The sequence below is a fragment of the Chinchilla lanigera genome, unplaced genomic scaffold (assembly GCF_000276665.1).
Source record: "Chinchilla lanigera isolate Chin_1 unplaced genomic scaffold, ChiLan1.0 scaffold00050, whole genome shotgun sequence".
Classification (NCBI taxonomy): Eukaryota; Metazoa; Chordata; class Mammalia; order Rodentia; family Chinchillidae; genus Chinchilla; species Chinchilla lanigera.
This window is the reverse complement of record NW_004955451.1, coordinates 15,305,490-15,323,038: the sequence shown is the minus strand read 5'-3', so window position 1 is coordinate 15,323,038 and position 17,549 is coordinate 15,305,490. Positions and strand designations below refer to the sequence as shown.

General features: G+C 46.5%; 1 protein-coding gene across 1 annotated transcript in view; it reads left to right on the top strand.

The window, feature by feature from the left end:
- The first annotated feature begins 15,350 nt into the window (after positions 1 to 15,350).
- The window catches only part of LOC102020299 (keratin, type I cytoskeletal 12), a 5,335-nt gene continuing 3,136 nt past the window's right edge, over positions 15,351 to 17,549 (top strand). The window contains exons 1-3 of the mRNA XM_005394376.2: positions 15,351 to 16,007; positions 16,275 to 16,357; positions 17,247 to 17,403. Coding sequence (XP_005394433.1) covers positions 15,465 to 16,007; positions 16,275 to 16,357; positions 17,247 to 17,403 — 783 coding nt within the window. The 5' untranslated portion in view covers positions 15,351 to 15,464. The remainder of the gene's footprint in view (positions 16,008 to 16,274; positions 16,358 to 17,246; positions 17,404 to 17,549) is intronic.

Here is a 17,549-nt window from a genome sequence, read left to right as displayed (position 1 = left end):
ATGGACAGACTGCTTCCGCCACCTGAGCAGGTACAGTCATGGCCCCCTGGATTCCCAGAGACATTTAGCGGCTCGAAATGCATATTGTAAAGGAAACTTGGCTGAACCGCTGTAACTACGCAAATGCCCCACCCCATCACCTGTCCTTACTTCTGGAGTGCCTGACCACCCGATGGGATGACGTCAAAGCATACTATTTTTTAATATTTTAATCCAATTACATACAAAAACAGGACCATTTCATCCTGAGGTCTCACGGTCTGTATCTGACAATTTACCATGGCAGGCCTGCCTAGACGGTAGATACTTTCTTCTGAAAAGAGCTAAAATATTTGTACGTGATGATAAATCTTTCTTAGTTTGTCACCTGGTCCCCATCAACTTTTGAGACTCCCGGCAATTTCTCCTTTCATTTATGTAAATGTCATAAGTATTAGAATACTATAGATTTAAATAATAAATCAAGTCAAGGTGGAAACAGGGAAGAAAGGGTGTCGATTTCAATGACCCCTGGATTTCTAAAGGCCCTGTTTAATAATCTGATCGTCACCCATCCGTTTAGAAACCTCTTCGACAGTAATAGAATGGCTGTTGCCCCCCATCCTTATTTATTGCGATCCTATCACAACCTGCTCCTGGGCCATCCAAGATGAGCGCTCTATATTTTATCAACTGCGTGGCCCAAGAGTAGACTTTCCCCCTAGACGTCGGACAGGGCTCGGTGCACTTGCTTTGCTTTCACATTCTCATCTGATCAAGAAAAATTTCCCTTCCGTTCTCCCTTCTCTTTTGAGATTGATATTCCTTGAGAGCAAAGGCCTCTTACCAGCAGGTATGTCTGTCTCTGGAGCTGCCTTATAGACACAAGGGCAACTTGACCAGACTGGATAGAAGGTTACTTTAGGATTCCGGAAACTATGGACACATGAAGCTATGGCCTGGAACTCACCTTTCGTATCAACAGGTCCTTCCTGCCAGCTTCTCACCAAAAGCATTCAAAATGAGCCTATCGCCCTTCCAGATCCAGACCTGGTTCATGCCTCAGGGAGCCACCAGCTCCCTGCAGTCAGCAGAGCCGGCCAATGAAGCCAGCCCTCACTCCAGAATTGGATCAACTGAGAGAGACATGTTGCTGTGACATCTTCTCCAAGCACAGTCTGGACAGAATCTGCATCTGAGAAACTCACCAACTAGTTGAGCTCTTCGTATGATCTAGGCTTACCCATCCTATCCCTGGATAACTCTCCACATGTAGCAAGTGTTCATTCATTCAGCCAATATGCAGTGGACACCACGGGCACCATGCCAGGCACAGGGTAATAGGATGCTGAGCGCTGGCCGGGGGCCGTGCAGGGCCACAGGAGCACAGGTGATCCTCCAGCTCAGCTCCCTGAAGCAGTGCGATCTAAGCTGAGCTGTGGAGGAGGTATGGGATCTCACCAGATGACAGCAACACTCCAGCCAGGAACAGCATCGGAAGCAAGCACGCAGGACGGCTCGGTGACTCAAGTTAAATTCTCCTCTTACAAAATCAGAAGGGAGTGGGCCAGACCCTAGGGGCTACAGGTGTACCCTATGCTGATGTTGTATTAAATACCCTTGTCACTGTTCCTCTTGTGTATTCTGATGTAGAAATCCTTAAAATGAACATTGTCTTTGATATCATTGTGGTTATACCCGAGGACAAATCCAATCATTTTAAACTTCTATCCAACTGGAAATGTTATTCTTCTTCATGTATTTTGCAGATTAAAGATGCTCGATTGAAAAATACTCAACGTGTCCTGAAATCTGATAGCGCCAAAACGACTATTGACAACTTCCAACCTTAAGTAAATTCTCTAAAACCATGGTAAAACGTCCCCAAAAGAACCCCTTGGGGTCGTCCTTCACGGCATTCAGATTTCCACATTATTGTTGGTGAAGAAGCCTCAGTGAAATATTGTCAGGATCTTAAAGCTTAAAAGATGTTAGAAGCTGCCTGATCCACCCCAGTAGATCCACAGGAAAGATGCTTCTTACCCACAATCCTAACATTTGGCCACCAGACTCCTCCGTAACGTTCTGTTCTTGGTCGGCTGTGGTTGTTAAAACATTCTCGCCCACTTACCCTAATTCTTAGAGCTCCCCTTCTGCTGAGATGTGCTTCTGTTATGGGCAGAGACACACGTGTAACTTTATGACTCTCCAAGTGATCCCTTCTGTTTCTTCAAGGGCCTATGCACTTGATCAAGCTCCAGAGTGACTGGATACTTTCTAGTCTGGCAGTGTTTATAACACAGTCTGACCAGCCGAAGGACGGTTCTATGAGGAAGACTGCAAACAAAACCTGCCTCCTTCCTAGTTATCGCAGGCATGAGATCACAGTGCTCCTCATCCTCTTCCAGGCCAGCGCTTCTTTGTCCTGACTTTTCATGATGCGTTAACATTGTATAGTCCTCTGTGGTTGGTCAGGGTAACATTTTAATGCTAAAAGGGACTAAAAAGAAAGAAATAGGGAAGCAGATCTGAAGACTAAAGCAATCAAAGATGATTCACTCTAATCTTATTAGGTCAGCATCCAAGGGCCCCACTGCTTTACTGTTTATAAAGTGTACTGTTTCTTCCAACGAGTGTGTAAGGTTGTGGAGAACGTAGGACTATTGAGATCATTTCACTTTGGAGGCACCTGGTTCCAAAGCCATAACAATTAACTGATCGTCTACCTTCACTGAACGCAGCTAGCCATGATTAATACCAGTAAGAACCTTTTGCTCACATGCTAACTGAAACACATTCTCAATATTTCTTTTGAAATATCTTTTACAATTTAGGAAATTTTAAAGTTATCAGAGTGTACTTTGGAGCTAATTGTCTTGTTTCTCGGGTCTTGTGCACATTTGGTGACTGTCCCGAGGGAGACACGATGGAGGATTAAAACGGACCTCCTAGAAGGCCACATGAAAACATACCTCGTTCTATTACATCATCTCCTCTAGTGGCTTCAGGAGGCCTCAGCCGCCTCTGCCTGTCAGTTCACTCAGAGGCCTCAGAGCGGGAGGGTGAGGTGCTCACAGCAGAGGCCGACATCTAAACCATGAATGAGGACTGCGATGATCTGTCCCTACGTGAATACAGACCTGAAGATGCGGATTGAGGAGCTGAATGAAGACCAGGCTGTCCTCGCAAGGGAATGCGAGGGGGGTGAAAAATACGCAGAAGTGGTGTTGGGAGTGAGGGAAGGACTCCGATAGTAAGAATAACAGAGAGCCAGGAGAAGGAGAAGTCGGCAGTGGTGGCAGTAGTGACGATGGCAGTAATGATGATAGCCCCAGGTTCTTCTCAGAAGGTTAAAGGACTGAGGACATACCTGGGCCACAGCAGGCCTGCGTAAGTTGGTGTTTCCCTACCTCCTAACACATGCCTGGTGGGTGAAGCTGTGAGACTTCTCAGACTCTTCCTCCCGGCCTCGTCTGAGACCACTCCTCAGTCTCTCTGCAGAGAGCCGTGACCTCTGGCCAAGGCTGGGCTACCCCGGCAGTGTGGAAGGGCATGCTGCTCCAGGTCCAAATCTTGGTGCCCTCATAAATGAAATGAGGGGCCGGGGATATAGCTCAGCGGCACAAGTGCCTGCTTGACAAGCACAAGGTCCTGAGTTCGATACCCGGTACAAAAAAAAAACTTGTGTTTGATAAATGAAATGTGGCAGGAATACGAGGCCCCGGCCCAGAAGTACCTTCAAGAGGCCAAGAGACAGACACTTTAGGAAGAAGGCAGCAGTGCAGGCAGATGTGAAGCAGCCATACATCTCTCTCCCTTCTTTCTTTCTCTCCCTCTCTTTCCTTCCCTCCCTCCCTCTTCTTTCTCTCTTTTTTTTTTTCTTTATTACTCATTTGCTTGTATTTTCATTCCTGGAATTGTAGGCTAAAGTGCCACAGAAACAAGTCACAGGAGCACCGAAGAGTGGACAGGCACAGGGACTCCGTACCAGAGCAGAACCGCCCCGAGCCGAACCCCAGGATGGAGCTGCAGCCCCACCTCAGGACGCTCAGCCCCACCTCACTTCCTCACTGCGTCCTCGTCCTCCTGTGTGCGCTGACTGCCTGCGTCCGGAGCACCTACAACAAATAACCTCTCCCCTCGCAGAGCCAACAGGGAAACGGATCGCGCAGCTACCAATAATTAAAAGACAGAAGGAAGTCGCAGGAAGGGCAATGCCATGCACAAAAGCAGAGAAAAGAGCAGACCTGGGAGATAACCCAGGGAGGTGGCATTTCAGCTGGACTTTGAACACTGAGGTGGATTCCCAAGCTACAGCACAGTCACAGAAACACTGTAGGCCCAGCGACTGGCTCAGCCCGTGGGAAGTTACTCTGCGGCCACCTATAGCACTGACTCCAGCTCTTACAGCTCTTCTTCCAAAAGGGCCATCTGTCAGACTCACCTGAATTCCAGTAGCCGAGAAAGTCACAGGACCCGGCCTAGGGTCCCAGGGATGCAGCAGTCTAACCCTCCTCTTGCACACAAATCACAGGGCCAAGGTGATGACGGGATGGAGAAGAGTAACACCCACTGCATCCCACGGGGACAGACTCGTGAGTGCTGAGCTAAAAACAGCAAAGAAAAAGCCCAGAGCTGGTAATCCTCACTGGCAGCCCAAGGTGGCTTCGATGGTGTTATGGTTGTGTCTGGGTGTCCCCCCAAATCCTCATGCAGTCATGGGGCGGCTTCTAGATTTATGACTGATCCATAGTCCACTGCTGGGATTACGGGTGTGAGTGCTACACCTGCCCTGGGGTGGGTAGTTTGCATACAATGTAAGGGACAGAAAGAGGCTGCCTGCCTCGGCTCCTCCTTTTTGCTCTTGCTGCTTTTGCTGTCTTTCACAGCCATGAACGTTTGCCCTCTGCCATGCGCCCCTCTGCCTTGGAGCCAGCCGAGTATGGACTGAAACCTCCACAGACTGCGAGCTAAACGAACCTTTTCTTCCTTAGTACTGGGTGTTGGGTATCTCATCTCAGCAACGAGAGAAAAGTCACCAAGACTGATGGGAAGAGTGGAGAGAGGAGGAGCTGGAGGCAGGCTCAGTGCTCCCGGGGAGGCAGAAACCCTTCCCCAAAGACAGGAAACCAGAGGCCCAACTGATGCGCACCCGGAGCGCCTTGGAACACCAGAAGAAGACACGGGGCACACCACCCCGCTCAGCAGGAAATCATCACTCATCGCCGTCTTCTGGAAGGAGAGGACATGAGGTGAGGCTCCTGGCATGAAGGGAGAGGTGTCCACTACCGTGTGCCCTTCTACTTTTCTATCCATCGCTCAGCAATACCCAGCACACCGGCAGTTGTGCACCCTCAAGCCAACAAAATGAAAATATACCAAAAGTGGGCACACACCCCCTGCCAGTTTCAAACATAGCCTTTGACTCCGAGATCATACAGTGGGGCTGAGTAGACGATGATCGTCCAGACTGCACAGATGATGCTGATGTTAACACGTGTGGTTAATATGTAACGGAAAGCATGGTAACTCTACACTTCTCGTGGGTTACACCCCAGGCCACAGATCCAGGGGACTAGGGAGTGAGTTACCAGTGTCACCGCAGCAACTGTCTCCAAATTCTGCATCCAAGAACATCAGAAGGAAACCCTGAGAACTGAGCTTCCAGCCCAACTTTGTTATTTTAATTGCAAAATCTTCTAGCATATGTTACGTGGGTTGGGTTTAAAGCAAGGTATTTTTCAAGTTAAAAAGCAAGATGCCAGAGTTGGATATAAAAAGCATTGTCAAAGGGAAAGAAATAAGAAGGCAGCATTTAAACACTCATCACTCAGACTCTGCTTTGAAATATGAAAGCCAGGGGAGAATTGAATTATCAAAATGCAGTAATGCTTTTCTGTTTTTCTTTTCTTTAAAAAGAAAAAAGGAACTGCACCACAGCAGCCTGGAAGAGAAAGGTAAGTGTTCTAAAAATCTGCACACTTAAATGTGAGTAGCTTTCCAATAGCTATCAGCCATCAGCAAAAGTAAATGTGACCGGTTCTCAAAAGAGCAGATAAGACACCAGGGATTCAAAAAATCTCATCCACACCTTAAAAAACCCTCCATACCAAAGGTGGGGATTTGGGAACACTCCCCTGACAGGATGATTTTCTTGACCTGTGCTGTTGCTGTCCTGAGGTACCCTGAGATCCTGAAACGGGGAAAATAAGACAAAAAATATGAATTCTGCTTAATTCAAGAGCATATATTTCTGGTTGGGGTGGCAAAAGTAAGAGATTTCTATATCTGGGGAGAGAGGCTCATTTTTTGGATTTATTTATAAAAGTAACATAAGATTATTTAAGAAAAATGGGCTCAACCTTTTTTCTGAAAGGAAATAAGGATAAAATAGTAATAATACCAAGAAGAACAATGATAACAACAACATTGCCGGCTGTCGTGAATCAGAGTCGCGTGCCTGAGTATTTCCTGTTTGCTCTGCATTCAGATATAAAGAAAAGCAGGAAGATTATGGCGGTCGGGCAAGAAATAGTGGATGGCAAGGTTGAATCATCTGAAGTCAAAGAGCTGGAAGAAAGTACATAAATGGAAAGGAATATGGCTATAATTTCAGGGCCCCACAAGTATGTGGCCATTGGAAAGTGCTGCTGGGCAGCGGCTGGAGAGCCTGTCAGTCTCTGTCACTGAACGAAACCGTCTCACCCAGAAGAGCTGTGGATTGCATGCAGAAGTGACATCCAGAGAGCACTGGAGGGCGGGGGATATAGCTCAGCAGTGTAGCGCCTGCGTGGCAAGCGCAAGGTCCTGAGTTTGATTCCCGCTACCCACCCATCCACCCACATACACACACACACACAAAGATACAATTTACAAAGAGCACTAGAATATTTAAAACATCATTACTCCTGTCTTTATCCCTAAGTATATCCATTACAACTACAGGCCTCCTAACATCAACTGTAAACATTTCAAGTATACTAACCCTCCTATAGCAGAAAAGTCTCTGTAACTGGCAGATACACTTCCCTCTGATTTTTTTTTTTTTCCTGTTTCTAAATTACTAAACTTCCTTTTGGGCACCCTTGGATTCTTAATCGAGCCAATTGTGTGGTTTAGTCTCCTTGGATTTTCGGGACCTGCAAATTCTGCTACCTCTAAACGTATCTGCCTTTCCCATTGGCTCTACTACCTTTTAAAAGTCACCTTGATCCTTTGAATAATTTGAGAAGCAAATTTCAACCACAAAAGCCAGCAGAATAAGAATGAAGCATGCTGTGCTCGGAATGGGAATAAATTATAAGCGAATTAGTGAAGTCCTTGTCAAGATGAGATATGTCCCCTTTTGATAATAAGCTGCTTAATTGTTGAGTGAATGTGCTCTTTATTTGGTGAAGGTATAGTGAGAAACATTTCTCACCATTTTTAATAACAGCTTTATTAAGATATTAAGATCAATAGCCAGGCATGGTGGCACATACCTGTAATCCCAGCTACTTGGGAGGCTGAGGCAGGAGGATCATGCATTTGAGACCAGCATGAGCAACATAGGAAGGCCCCCATCTCCAGAACATGGAGAGAGAGATCTCACACAGTGTGAAACCCACCTTTATAACATGTGAAGTTTTGAGGCCTTCAGTATATTCATAGCGTAGTACAACATCACCATATCTAATTTAAGAACATTTCATCACCTTAAAAAGAAAGCCCATACTTGTTCCCTGGCATACCCATGCCCCTCCCTCTAGCCTCCGACAATCACTAATTTCCTCTCTATGGTTTGCTTATTCTTGCTATTTTATATAAATGGAATCATCCGGTGTGTTCTTTTGTACCTAAATGCTCACAGCAGCATGATCAGTAGTAACCCAGAAGGGGATACCACTCAGCCCAAACGTCCCTCAAATGGTGAAAGGATAAAGGAAGCGTGGCAGAACTGCACAATAGCACATCATTAAGCAACAAGCAGGAGTGGAAAGTTGATAAGTGTTCGACATGAGAAAGCCTCAGAAATGTTGTTAAGAAGAAGAATCACGTGAGGAAAAACATAGGGGATTCTCATCCCTGCTGCATTTCAATGAAAGGAAACTGCCCTTGGACATTTAGGGGGAGTGAATTTGCCCTGTCACTGTATCCTAGTGAATACATTAATTGGACTGAAAATTTTATCTAGAAATGTCTATATTAAGCTGAATTTGAGTTTGATGATTATAAAGGAGATATTTATGGGGTTCGCTTATAAAATGGTAATGTCTACTATGTACTGGCCGCCTGCTATGATTTCAGCAGTGCACCAGGCACTCAGACACCGCCCATCGTGTCTCACCATCATCTTCAGAGGCCAGAAACTTCAAGGCTGAATCACACGGACATGTCAACTTGCTGTGGTGAGCACGTAATTGGTAAACACATAAAGGCTAAAAATTACTGAGCTATTGGGTGGAGGGAAAAGAAAGAGAAACTGTGCTTGATTGTTAGTTTAGTTTGAAAACAGTGTGTGCTTCTGAGAACGTTCTGAACTTTGCAACACCTGCTTGCTGGACCCGATAGGTTCCACTTTTCTGCCCTTGCAAAAAAGAAATTGTTCACCTGCGCCGACCAGGATGTGGTTTTCAGGCTTAAAAGCTCAAACTTTCTTCAGTTCAGGACTGCTCAGCACCTCCCTGGGTGGAGAACAGACTGACAGCCTCCGGCCCAGTTAATAAAGGCTCTTAAAATTCCAATTTGGATTCTGGTCTCAGTTCTTTATTCAAGGTAACCCATTACACTTGTAACAAGTAACTACTTCATATGTTTCTGCTTCATGTGTTTTCTATGACCATACAGTATTACTCCACCTTGCATGAGAGCATCACACATGAAGACGCGAGATAAGCACTCTGCCAGTCACAGTAACCCAGTCGAAAAGCAAGGCTGAACTTTGGGATGCTTTGTGAAAAGCCGCGGCATCCTCTTCAGCAGCTACACGACAAGCCAAGCCGTATGTGCTTCACTCCAGAAGTAAGCCTCCGTCTGTCTCTTCTGTTTCTTCTGGTACTGGGAGTGGAAGCCAGGGCTTGAGCAGGCTCGGTGAGTGCCCTGCCACGGAGCCACACCCCTCGCCCTTGTTCTGTTTTTTCTGATTGCCATTTTCATCACCGAACTTCACCGCCTGCACGGGTGGCGAATGTCCAGCTCTGATACCGAACCGCCCGTGTCAGACCCAGCTCTGTACAGCTTTTGTCAGGGACGAGGCTGTCCCCCATTTTCAGTCCTCACTCTTTCTGAAAAAGTAAAGAGGACACGCCCTTGCTTTTTCCCTACTTTCCTTCCAAGTCGTGGCAGCTCGTAAATTGCTTTTAAAGATAAATTCTCACAGGTGAATCCTTTTTCACCTACCGGGCCACATTCCAGGACGCTCTGAAACTCCAGCATGCACTTGCCAGAGACGGGAGCCAACTAACAGACGACCTCAGCATGCGGGCTTGAAATTACCAGGCACGACCTGGGTGTGTGGCGATAATGCTCTTTGTCAGAAGAGGAAGGTTGATTAGGTTTCACATCGGAAAATAAAGATTTTTCCCTTGCCTGTTGGTGTAGCTTCTCCTGAGGGAGCTCTCCTAGAAAGCAGGTGGGAGCTCAGAGCGTGCATGTGTGCAGGGCCAGACGGCAGTGTAGTTTCTGAGCTTTGTATCTGTCCTCCTCAGACAGGGTCCTATTTCTGACCCCATGCAGGTCCACAGAACATTGCCACGCATTTGGATTCTATCATCAATGCATTCTGTCACTTTCTATGAAGTCGCCAATGCAGAAGTGGAGTTTTCAAACTCAGAGAAACCCCCCACAAGGATGGAGAAAACTATTTCATAAATAACAATTCCAGCTTACAACAGGGTTACTGGTTTCCTTTTTTTTTTTTTTTTTTTTTTTTTTTGTGCTGGGAATCGAACTCAGGACCTTGCGCTTGCCAGGCGGGTGCTTGTGCCACTGAGCTAAATCCCCAGCCCCTGGTTCCCATTTTTAAATTCCCCTTCAAGCCTGCGTTTCTTCTCTCCTGGGGCTCCTCCACCCACCTCAGGCTGAATCCAGACTCCACCCTGCTTTCAAGAACCACTGATTTCTGAAGTCCACATGCAGCTTCACTCCCGGCTCCTTGGGGCACCTGCTCAATCCCCAGCTCAGAAGCACAATGTAGACACAGGCAATCCGACACCCTTCACTCACAGATGGGATTTTGTAATATTATTCAAAGCAAAAGTGTTACAGCCCAAGCAAGTAGTGGATTGCGGAAAGTGGCAGGTCTGTCTCTCTCAGGGAAAGAACTCGGATGGAAAACCCTGCAATCCAAGACCAGGACACCAAACACACCCACTCAGAAAGATGAGCTCACACTTCACTTAATAAAAATCTAAAGCGTTACAAATACCACATCCATAATTTTCTCCATGTCAAATATCCCTAAACTCTGCAAAACAGGAAGTTGTAGTTCTTCTTTTTCTTTTTCTTTTCTTTTTTTTTTTTTTTTACAGGAGCAAGATCAAATTCAAGGTCTCACACATGCTGGGCAAGTTCTCTGCTGCCGCACTGCACCTCACCCCAAGAAGGTGTAATTCTTTGTAACACTTCGGGTAAGCTCTAGGCATTTCCCTCTGTGCTTTGTTTATGTAATCACCTCGCCAACAAGCCCAGGGTTGTTTTTGCTTTAAGCATCCTCGCCTGCCCCTCCAGCTATATGGCTGTCAAAGACAATTATGTTCACTTCTAAAAACCCCCAAACAGAGGCGTGATTATAAACCCCATACTCCACAACTGAGCTCCCTACCCAGCCACCTCCACAAGGGCTGATTAACTTGGACTCCCTCTTCCCAAAGAAGCTATCAAAGAAGAAATACTTTTTTCAGCTTCTGGAGTTGCCCCCCACTCGGACCTGAATTCAGAATAAATCATGCTCCAAGCATACCAATAAATCAGGTCATAGTCATTTTGAGTCAAACATATTGTAAGTGACACACTTAAACACATTAAGAATGAAGTTATTTCAAGCAGAGCAATTCCAGAAGTACAATGAAAAAATTTAGGCAAACCCCAGGCTACTACTCAAGATAAAAAATAAACTAGAGTCTATACCTGAGAAGCCTACAGTCTAGGTGGGTAATACAGACAGAGATACATAAACGCAAATGTAATGTATTGATATGGAGCAAAAATATTCAAAATATATGAGTGTTAGGAGTTGGGAAGTATAGATTTCAGGACAAACTTGATTCCCAGGTCAACAGTACAAGCAAACCATATCCCCCTACTGTGTGACCGCACCACTAGGTTATAGCTTTGAATCTGGCCCGTCCTCTGGACTCTGTCAGCAAGAAACGTCCTCTGTCCTTGTCTCTACAGCAGTCAAGTGGAATTGCTGTGTCTCGGGGAAGACTTCTTGGGAAGGAGTAAAAATTAACAACCCAGGCTCCCGGCGCTTGCGCAGGGCAGAAGGCCAGCATCACAGCCAGGGAGGTAGGAGCTGCCACATGTCGTTTATACGTTCACTGAGGGCAGCAGGGATGTGTCGTGAATAGAAAGCCCTGCAGATCCAAATCCTCCCTCTGCCACCTCCTGGCACCTCCAGAACTTTCTGTGAAGGTTCAAAACGTTTGTAGTGCGCTTGGCCCAGGATCTGGAAAGTAGTGAGTCCATAATAACAGGTATCAGTCAAGCAAGGGTGCACCCTTCGACAGCTCAGCTGGTAGAGCAGAGAACTGTAGACCTGACAGGTGAACAAGGACCACTCTCCACACACTCATCCCATGGTTAAGCTCATCCTGTGCCCCTTAATGTGTCTCTGCTTTCTCAAGAAATGGAACAGTGGATGACAGACCCTCTCGTCAAGCCAAGGTAGCCCCGTCCTTCCCACGTCTGCAGAGAACTAGCAGTAGGCACGGTGGCTGGGGATTATTCGTGAGTGAAGATGCCTGCTTCAGGGAGGCAGACGCAAGGCAGATATAAGCGTGGGAAGGAAGGGCCCTGAACTGGGAGGAATGCAGGCTGCGGTCTCATTCTAGATGGCAACGCAAACAAGGACTGCTGTGACACCAACTGACAGGACAAAGGCCAGTGTGAAGTACTCTCGGGAGCAGTCAGGGTTGTGGACCGCCCTCTGCCTGGGGCACCTGCACACTGGCACCGGGCAAGGACATCTGGGGGCACGTCTCTGGGTGTGTGTGTTTGTGTGTGTGTACGTGTGAGGGCGTGTGTCTGAAGCTGGTCTGGAGTCTTTTTTCCTGAGTGTCTTTAGTTGTACTGTCATGGCTGCCTCCATGTCGTGAGTTGATTGAGAACCTTTCCCGTACATGGTCGTTTTGACTTTAAGAACCAGGATTCACAGGGCACCAGACGCGGTGAATAACGTGGACGAGGACACAGCGTCCCGTTTTTACGAGCTGCCTTTCCTTTGGACGGTACTCGGCAACACCACTCACTGTGTTTTTGATCACACCTCATAAACACAGTCACGAGAGAGGACTCCAGAACTGCTTCAGAAAGTGGCAAGAATGATGGGATAAGTGTGTTTGTAGCACGGGGGGGAGGGGGGCGGATTTTGAGGCAGATTCATGGCAATGTGTCATTTACTGTAATGAATTTTTTTAACTAAAACATTCACCATATATTTTTGTCACACTTCATGGTACGTTGGAATCCATTACTCTTCAAGTTACTAGATCGTGTAGCTTGGCTTTAATGTTAAATTATCTCGTTTAATGTTGGGGAAATTTCCGCATGTGTAACACACAGTCATGACCCTGGTTCGTCAAGAGAGAAATCAAGTCAACAAGCAGGTGCCGAGCGCCAACCTTGTGTGAGACAATGAGCTGGGTGCGGGTGGCGGAGCCAAACATAGACCCAAGCCCTGAATGCTTTTGTGTTGGCTTGACTGAAATACTTCATTTCATTTGCAGGAAGGCCAAATCACCTCAACATCATTCAAGTTGTGTAACAGCTATAAGCTTGCCCCTGCGTTGTCTCTGCCATCAAAGAAAATGTCCAAAAGACACCAGACTATTGCTTTAGGAAAGAAAAATAAAGTGCTGCACACACTTATGGCAAGATCTTAAGCAACGGCCAAATATTTGCTAAATATCATGATTAATGTTTGTGCTAAATAAGCCCTCGATGGACTCAGAGGTACCCCATAATACTGAAAAAAATGTGTCTTTACCACGCGGGTGTAATCTCCCCTTCAAGATGTATGGGAAACCTTCTGAAAGTCATTTTCATCATGAAAGGGATGAATTATTAGATCAAACAAGAATTTTAAAAATCTCGACTACTCATGATATTTCTGAAAAGCTTCCCTCAGAACAAAACACAGAGTCCAAACATACCAAATCAAGGAGTTTTAGTGACCACTTATGACAAAACGCAGGTGCCTTTTGGAAAACTGAAAATCTCAATATTTTTATAATAATTAATGTATTTCATCTCAATAAATCCACTCTAGTCAAAACATACGTGTGCTTAACACACACAGTGTATGCCTTGCTAATGAAATTTAGTGTGAATGTCCTTGCAAAAAAAACCCTGCCATTTATACACAGAAATTTTACTTCTTATCCAATACAGAGCAAATTGAATTCTGAAATCTGAATCCAATAAAGAATTTCCAAGAATCTATATTCTCTATACCTAATTATTAAAGTTCAAATGATAGCTAACTATAAAATCTTAAGAAAGATCATAAAATCTTACAGTGCATAAACTATGTTCAAAAATGTATACAATATATTCATATATACTTCATTTTCTTTATATTTCCTGTGTCATCCAAATTTTCATATTCCATATATTCACATATTCTGTATATATTCATATGTTCCATATATATATAGAGAGAGAGAGAGAGAGAGAGTCTGCCAAAAAAGTATACATCAGGAAAAGAAAAACTTGTATAAATATTTTAATACTAAATTTATTGAGACTTCATGAGATTAATACAAGTTACCTTTGACTTCTATAATTGCAAGAGGTGCTCACGGTGATGGCCATTAGCTTCCAGACACTTATTAGTACGGTGAACTGCTGAAGTGTGTAAACATTTTTGGCAAGAGAGACAGAGAGCTATATATTGCTATGTTTTTAAAAATCAAGAATAAATTATTTTACACTGAAAAAAATGTAGAGACTTGGATCACCAGCCCAAAGAAAACATGTAAAAGAAAATTCCTTAGTCTTTCTTGTGCAGTCAAAATGCTCACAACTGAAATTTCTAAGGAAATCCCACTCTCCTGGGATTGCACTAGTCCGTTTCCAGGTACCTGCAGTCCGTTTCCAGGTCTCCCTGAAAGCAGGCTTCTTTCAAGTCAGTGCAGTTCCCACCAGAACGTTCTTTTGATGCCACATACACAAGCCATGTCGACCTTAAAGATAAACACCATGTCAAAGCAGAAAATATGAGAAGAACTTCAGTTCTAAGTAATAAAGACACTGGATACAACTCTTTGGAGCGCGCTTTGCAAAACTTTCGCAAAAGCTTTAAGAGACGACCTGTCATTGTTCAGCTTGTGCATGTACCGCTTTTCGTCACAGCCATAGGCTGAAATGGTTCAGGGCTTCCTGAGCTGGGGGCCTCCACTGTTTCGTAACTCCCCCCGGCACGGTTCTTGTTTCTCCTGATTGGTAACGGCAATAAAACCAGAAGCTTTTCCACAATCCCCGTCACCCAATCAATACATTTATTGAGCAACTATTACAAAGGACAGCTTCTGAAGGGCTGAATATGAGTGCTGGATTAAGTCAGTGAACCATCAGAAAAGACCCTGATTTCACAGAGTTTACTACAGAGGTCAGATCTTACATGAAGGAAAAATTGCTTCAACAGCTGCTGTATTCTCCTCAAAAACAGCACTTGCCAGAACTTCCTTTGGGAATCAGAAAGGAGAACTCATGAAAAGTTTTTAAATCTGGAAAATTCAAATGCTAGTGTCCGCCTGGGAAACGCGTTTATCCCCCACATTCTACTAGTGCGCTGCACCACCCCCCTGAAACGGCATTTCGCCCGAAAGCTGCCCTGGGAGGTGCTTGATGGTTTACCCCAGTTCCCACAGGAAACAGACAGAAAGGCGGAGGAGGAATGTACGAAGCTAGAGCCTGAGGAAGACTCCCTGATCCTGCCTGCCATCACCCCCTGCCTTGTTACTGCGCATGACCCCCGCCAGCACAAAGCACACAGGTGGTGGAAACCCTCCTTGAAGAAAGATCCCTCGTGACAAGCTGAACCCGCTCCACCCAGCTTCTCTTTTGTGAAACAGGCATCTCATGGAAGTGACTGTTCAATTATTTCTAAATCAATGAATTTTCGTTCCACATAAATCACTGACTTGCTGAGATGACCCCAGAGGGGCGGGGGAGACACCCAACTTCTAGTGAAAGGTGAACTTTCCAAGGGCGACACCCGTCCCCCAGCCTATAAAAGGTCAGCCCCCCAGCTCACCGGACGGCCTCCCCGCCCCAGGGACACCATGGCACTCTCGGTGTCTGGCTCGGCGCTGTCCCGGCGCCTGTCTGCCCAGAGTGGGATGGCGGGCCGAGCCCAGGGCCTGTCCGCTTCCAGCCTCGCGGGTGGCCTTGGGGGTAGCGGCTTTGGCCTTGGAGCTGGTTGTGCTGGGGGCGTTTCTGCTGCTTCCATGTTTGGTTCCAGCTCCGGCTTCGGTGGTGGCTCTGGGTGCTCGCTGGCAGGGGGCCTGGGCACTGGTCACGGGGGACTCTTGGGAAGCTGCTTCGGAGGGCTGGGAATGGCGTTCGGGGGTGGCCCAGGAGGTGGCTCTGCAGGTATCCTCTGCAGCAGTGACGGGGGCCTGGTTTCTGGGTCAGAAAAAGCCACCATGCAAAATCTGAATGACAGACTAGCATGCTACCTGGACAAGGTTCATGCTCTGGAGGACGCGAACACCGAGCTGGAACAGAAAATCCGAGACTGGTACGAAAGACGGGCGACCGGGGACCCTGCGTCCCGGAGTGACTACAGTAAATACTACCCACTGATCGAAGACCTCAGGAACAAGGTAAGAACAGGTCTTCTCAACTCAGGAAGTTTAGTTCTATTTGGCACTGACCATCAAGGGACTGTATGTCCACTGCCTTCCGGTAGGAAACGTGTGCCTCTTAATCTACAATAGTATCTGGTAAACATATTTTATTTTTTAAATGCAGCTGCCTTAAACTCTTAAGAAAGCAGCACTTAACCCCCACATTTGACCTTACCGTCCAAAACACTTGCGAACCGCCAGTGTTTTAGGGCTCCAGTTGTGGGCCTCGCTCTCCCTTGCCAGATCATTGCTGCCAGCATCGGAAACGCCCAGCTCATCCTGCAGATCGACAATGCCAGGCTGGCCGCTGAGGACTTCCGGATGAAGTGAGTAGCACAGGCTGACGGGGACCGGTGTGTCCCCCAGCCGCGTGTCCAGACAGTGAGCACCTCAAATCTCCTAAAGTCACGTTCTCCGTGCTATTTGTGTTTTGCTAAATTCACATAGGTCATTCTAGAAAGTAACTCGAAGCCAGGACAGCGTGAATTCCGCCCCCTTAAATTATAAGTTTCTCTAGTGTGTCATTTCTAGGGCTCCCAGTCACCGTGCTGATGACTCCGCGGTGTCCTGAACCCGAATTTCCAACGTCTTGAGATGAATTAGTAATGTTTTTGCCAAGGAGTTCAGTGAAGCAATCATTTTCTTACAACTGAAAGATTAACTGTTCGTTCCTTTTTGTGCTCCCACCTCCTTTCTTACCCCCCGCCCTCCCAGACATGAGAATAAAAGCTAATTTCCTTTCCTACGTTCCTTTTCCCTCTTCTGTGGGGCAAAATTTCCACACAGGGAGCAGCGCTGGCAATAGCCCCGCACCGGTGAAATCTTGGTAAAATCTACTAAAGAAGTGCTTTAAAGAAGTAAATTGAATCCTGAAGAAAACTAAGAAAAGTAGCTATGATTTTGACTGCTTTTAGGGTGCTACTCGGAACCTCACCTGCAGAGAGAGAGAGGGCTGTCGTTCTTATAATCACAGCAGCCCTGGGGTGCTGTGCTTTGGGCTCACTGCTGGCAGAAAAGTACCACAACCTTTCCAACCTCTGCTACTCCTCTCCAACTGAGCAGAAAATTATGCTACTTAAAAAAGGAAAAGAAAAATTCACAAAAGCAAAAGCTCCATCTCATGCCGCAGTAACCCTGCAAAGATTTAAGCCCCGAACAGGGGCGCTGCCTGGCTGGCCGTGAGGGTTCCGGAAACTGTCCGCACTTGGCTTTCAGGTACGAGAATGAGCTGGCCCTGCGCCTGAGCGTGGAGGCCGACATCAGCGGGCTGCGCAGGGTGCTGGACGAGCTGACCCTGGCGAGGGCCGACATGGAGATGCAGATCGAGGGCCTGCAGGAGGAGCTGGCCTACCTGAAGAAGAACCATGAGGAGGTGAGGTGCTGCAGAGCTGCACCCTGAAAATCCCAAGGCCCCAAGATTACAATTTCAAATTTGCAGATCTGGAGCTCAAGTACAGAGGATGCATTATCTCCCTGTTAAAATGCCCACTTGCTTGAAGTCTCTTCTCTCCCTCCCCC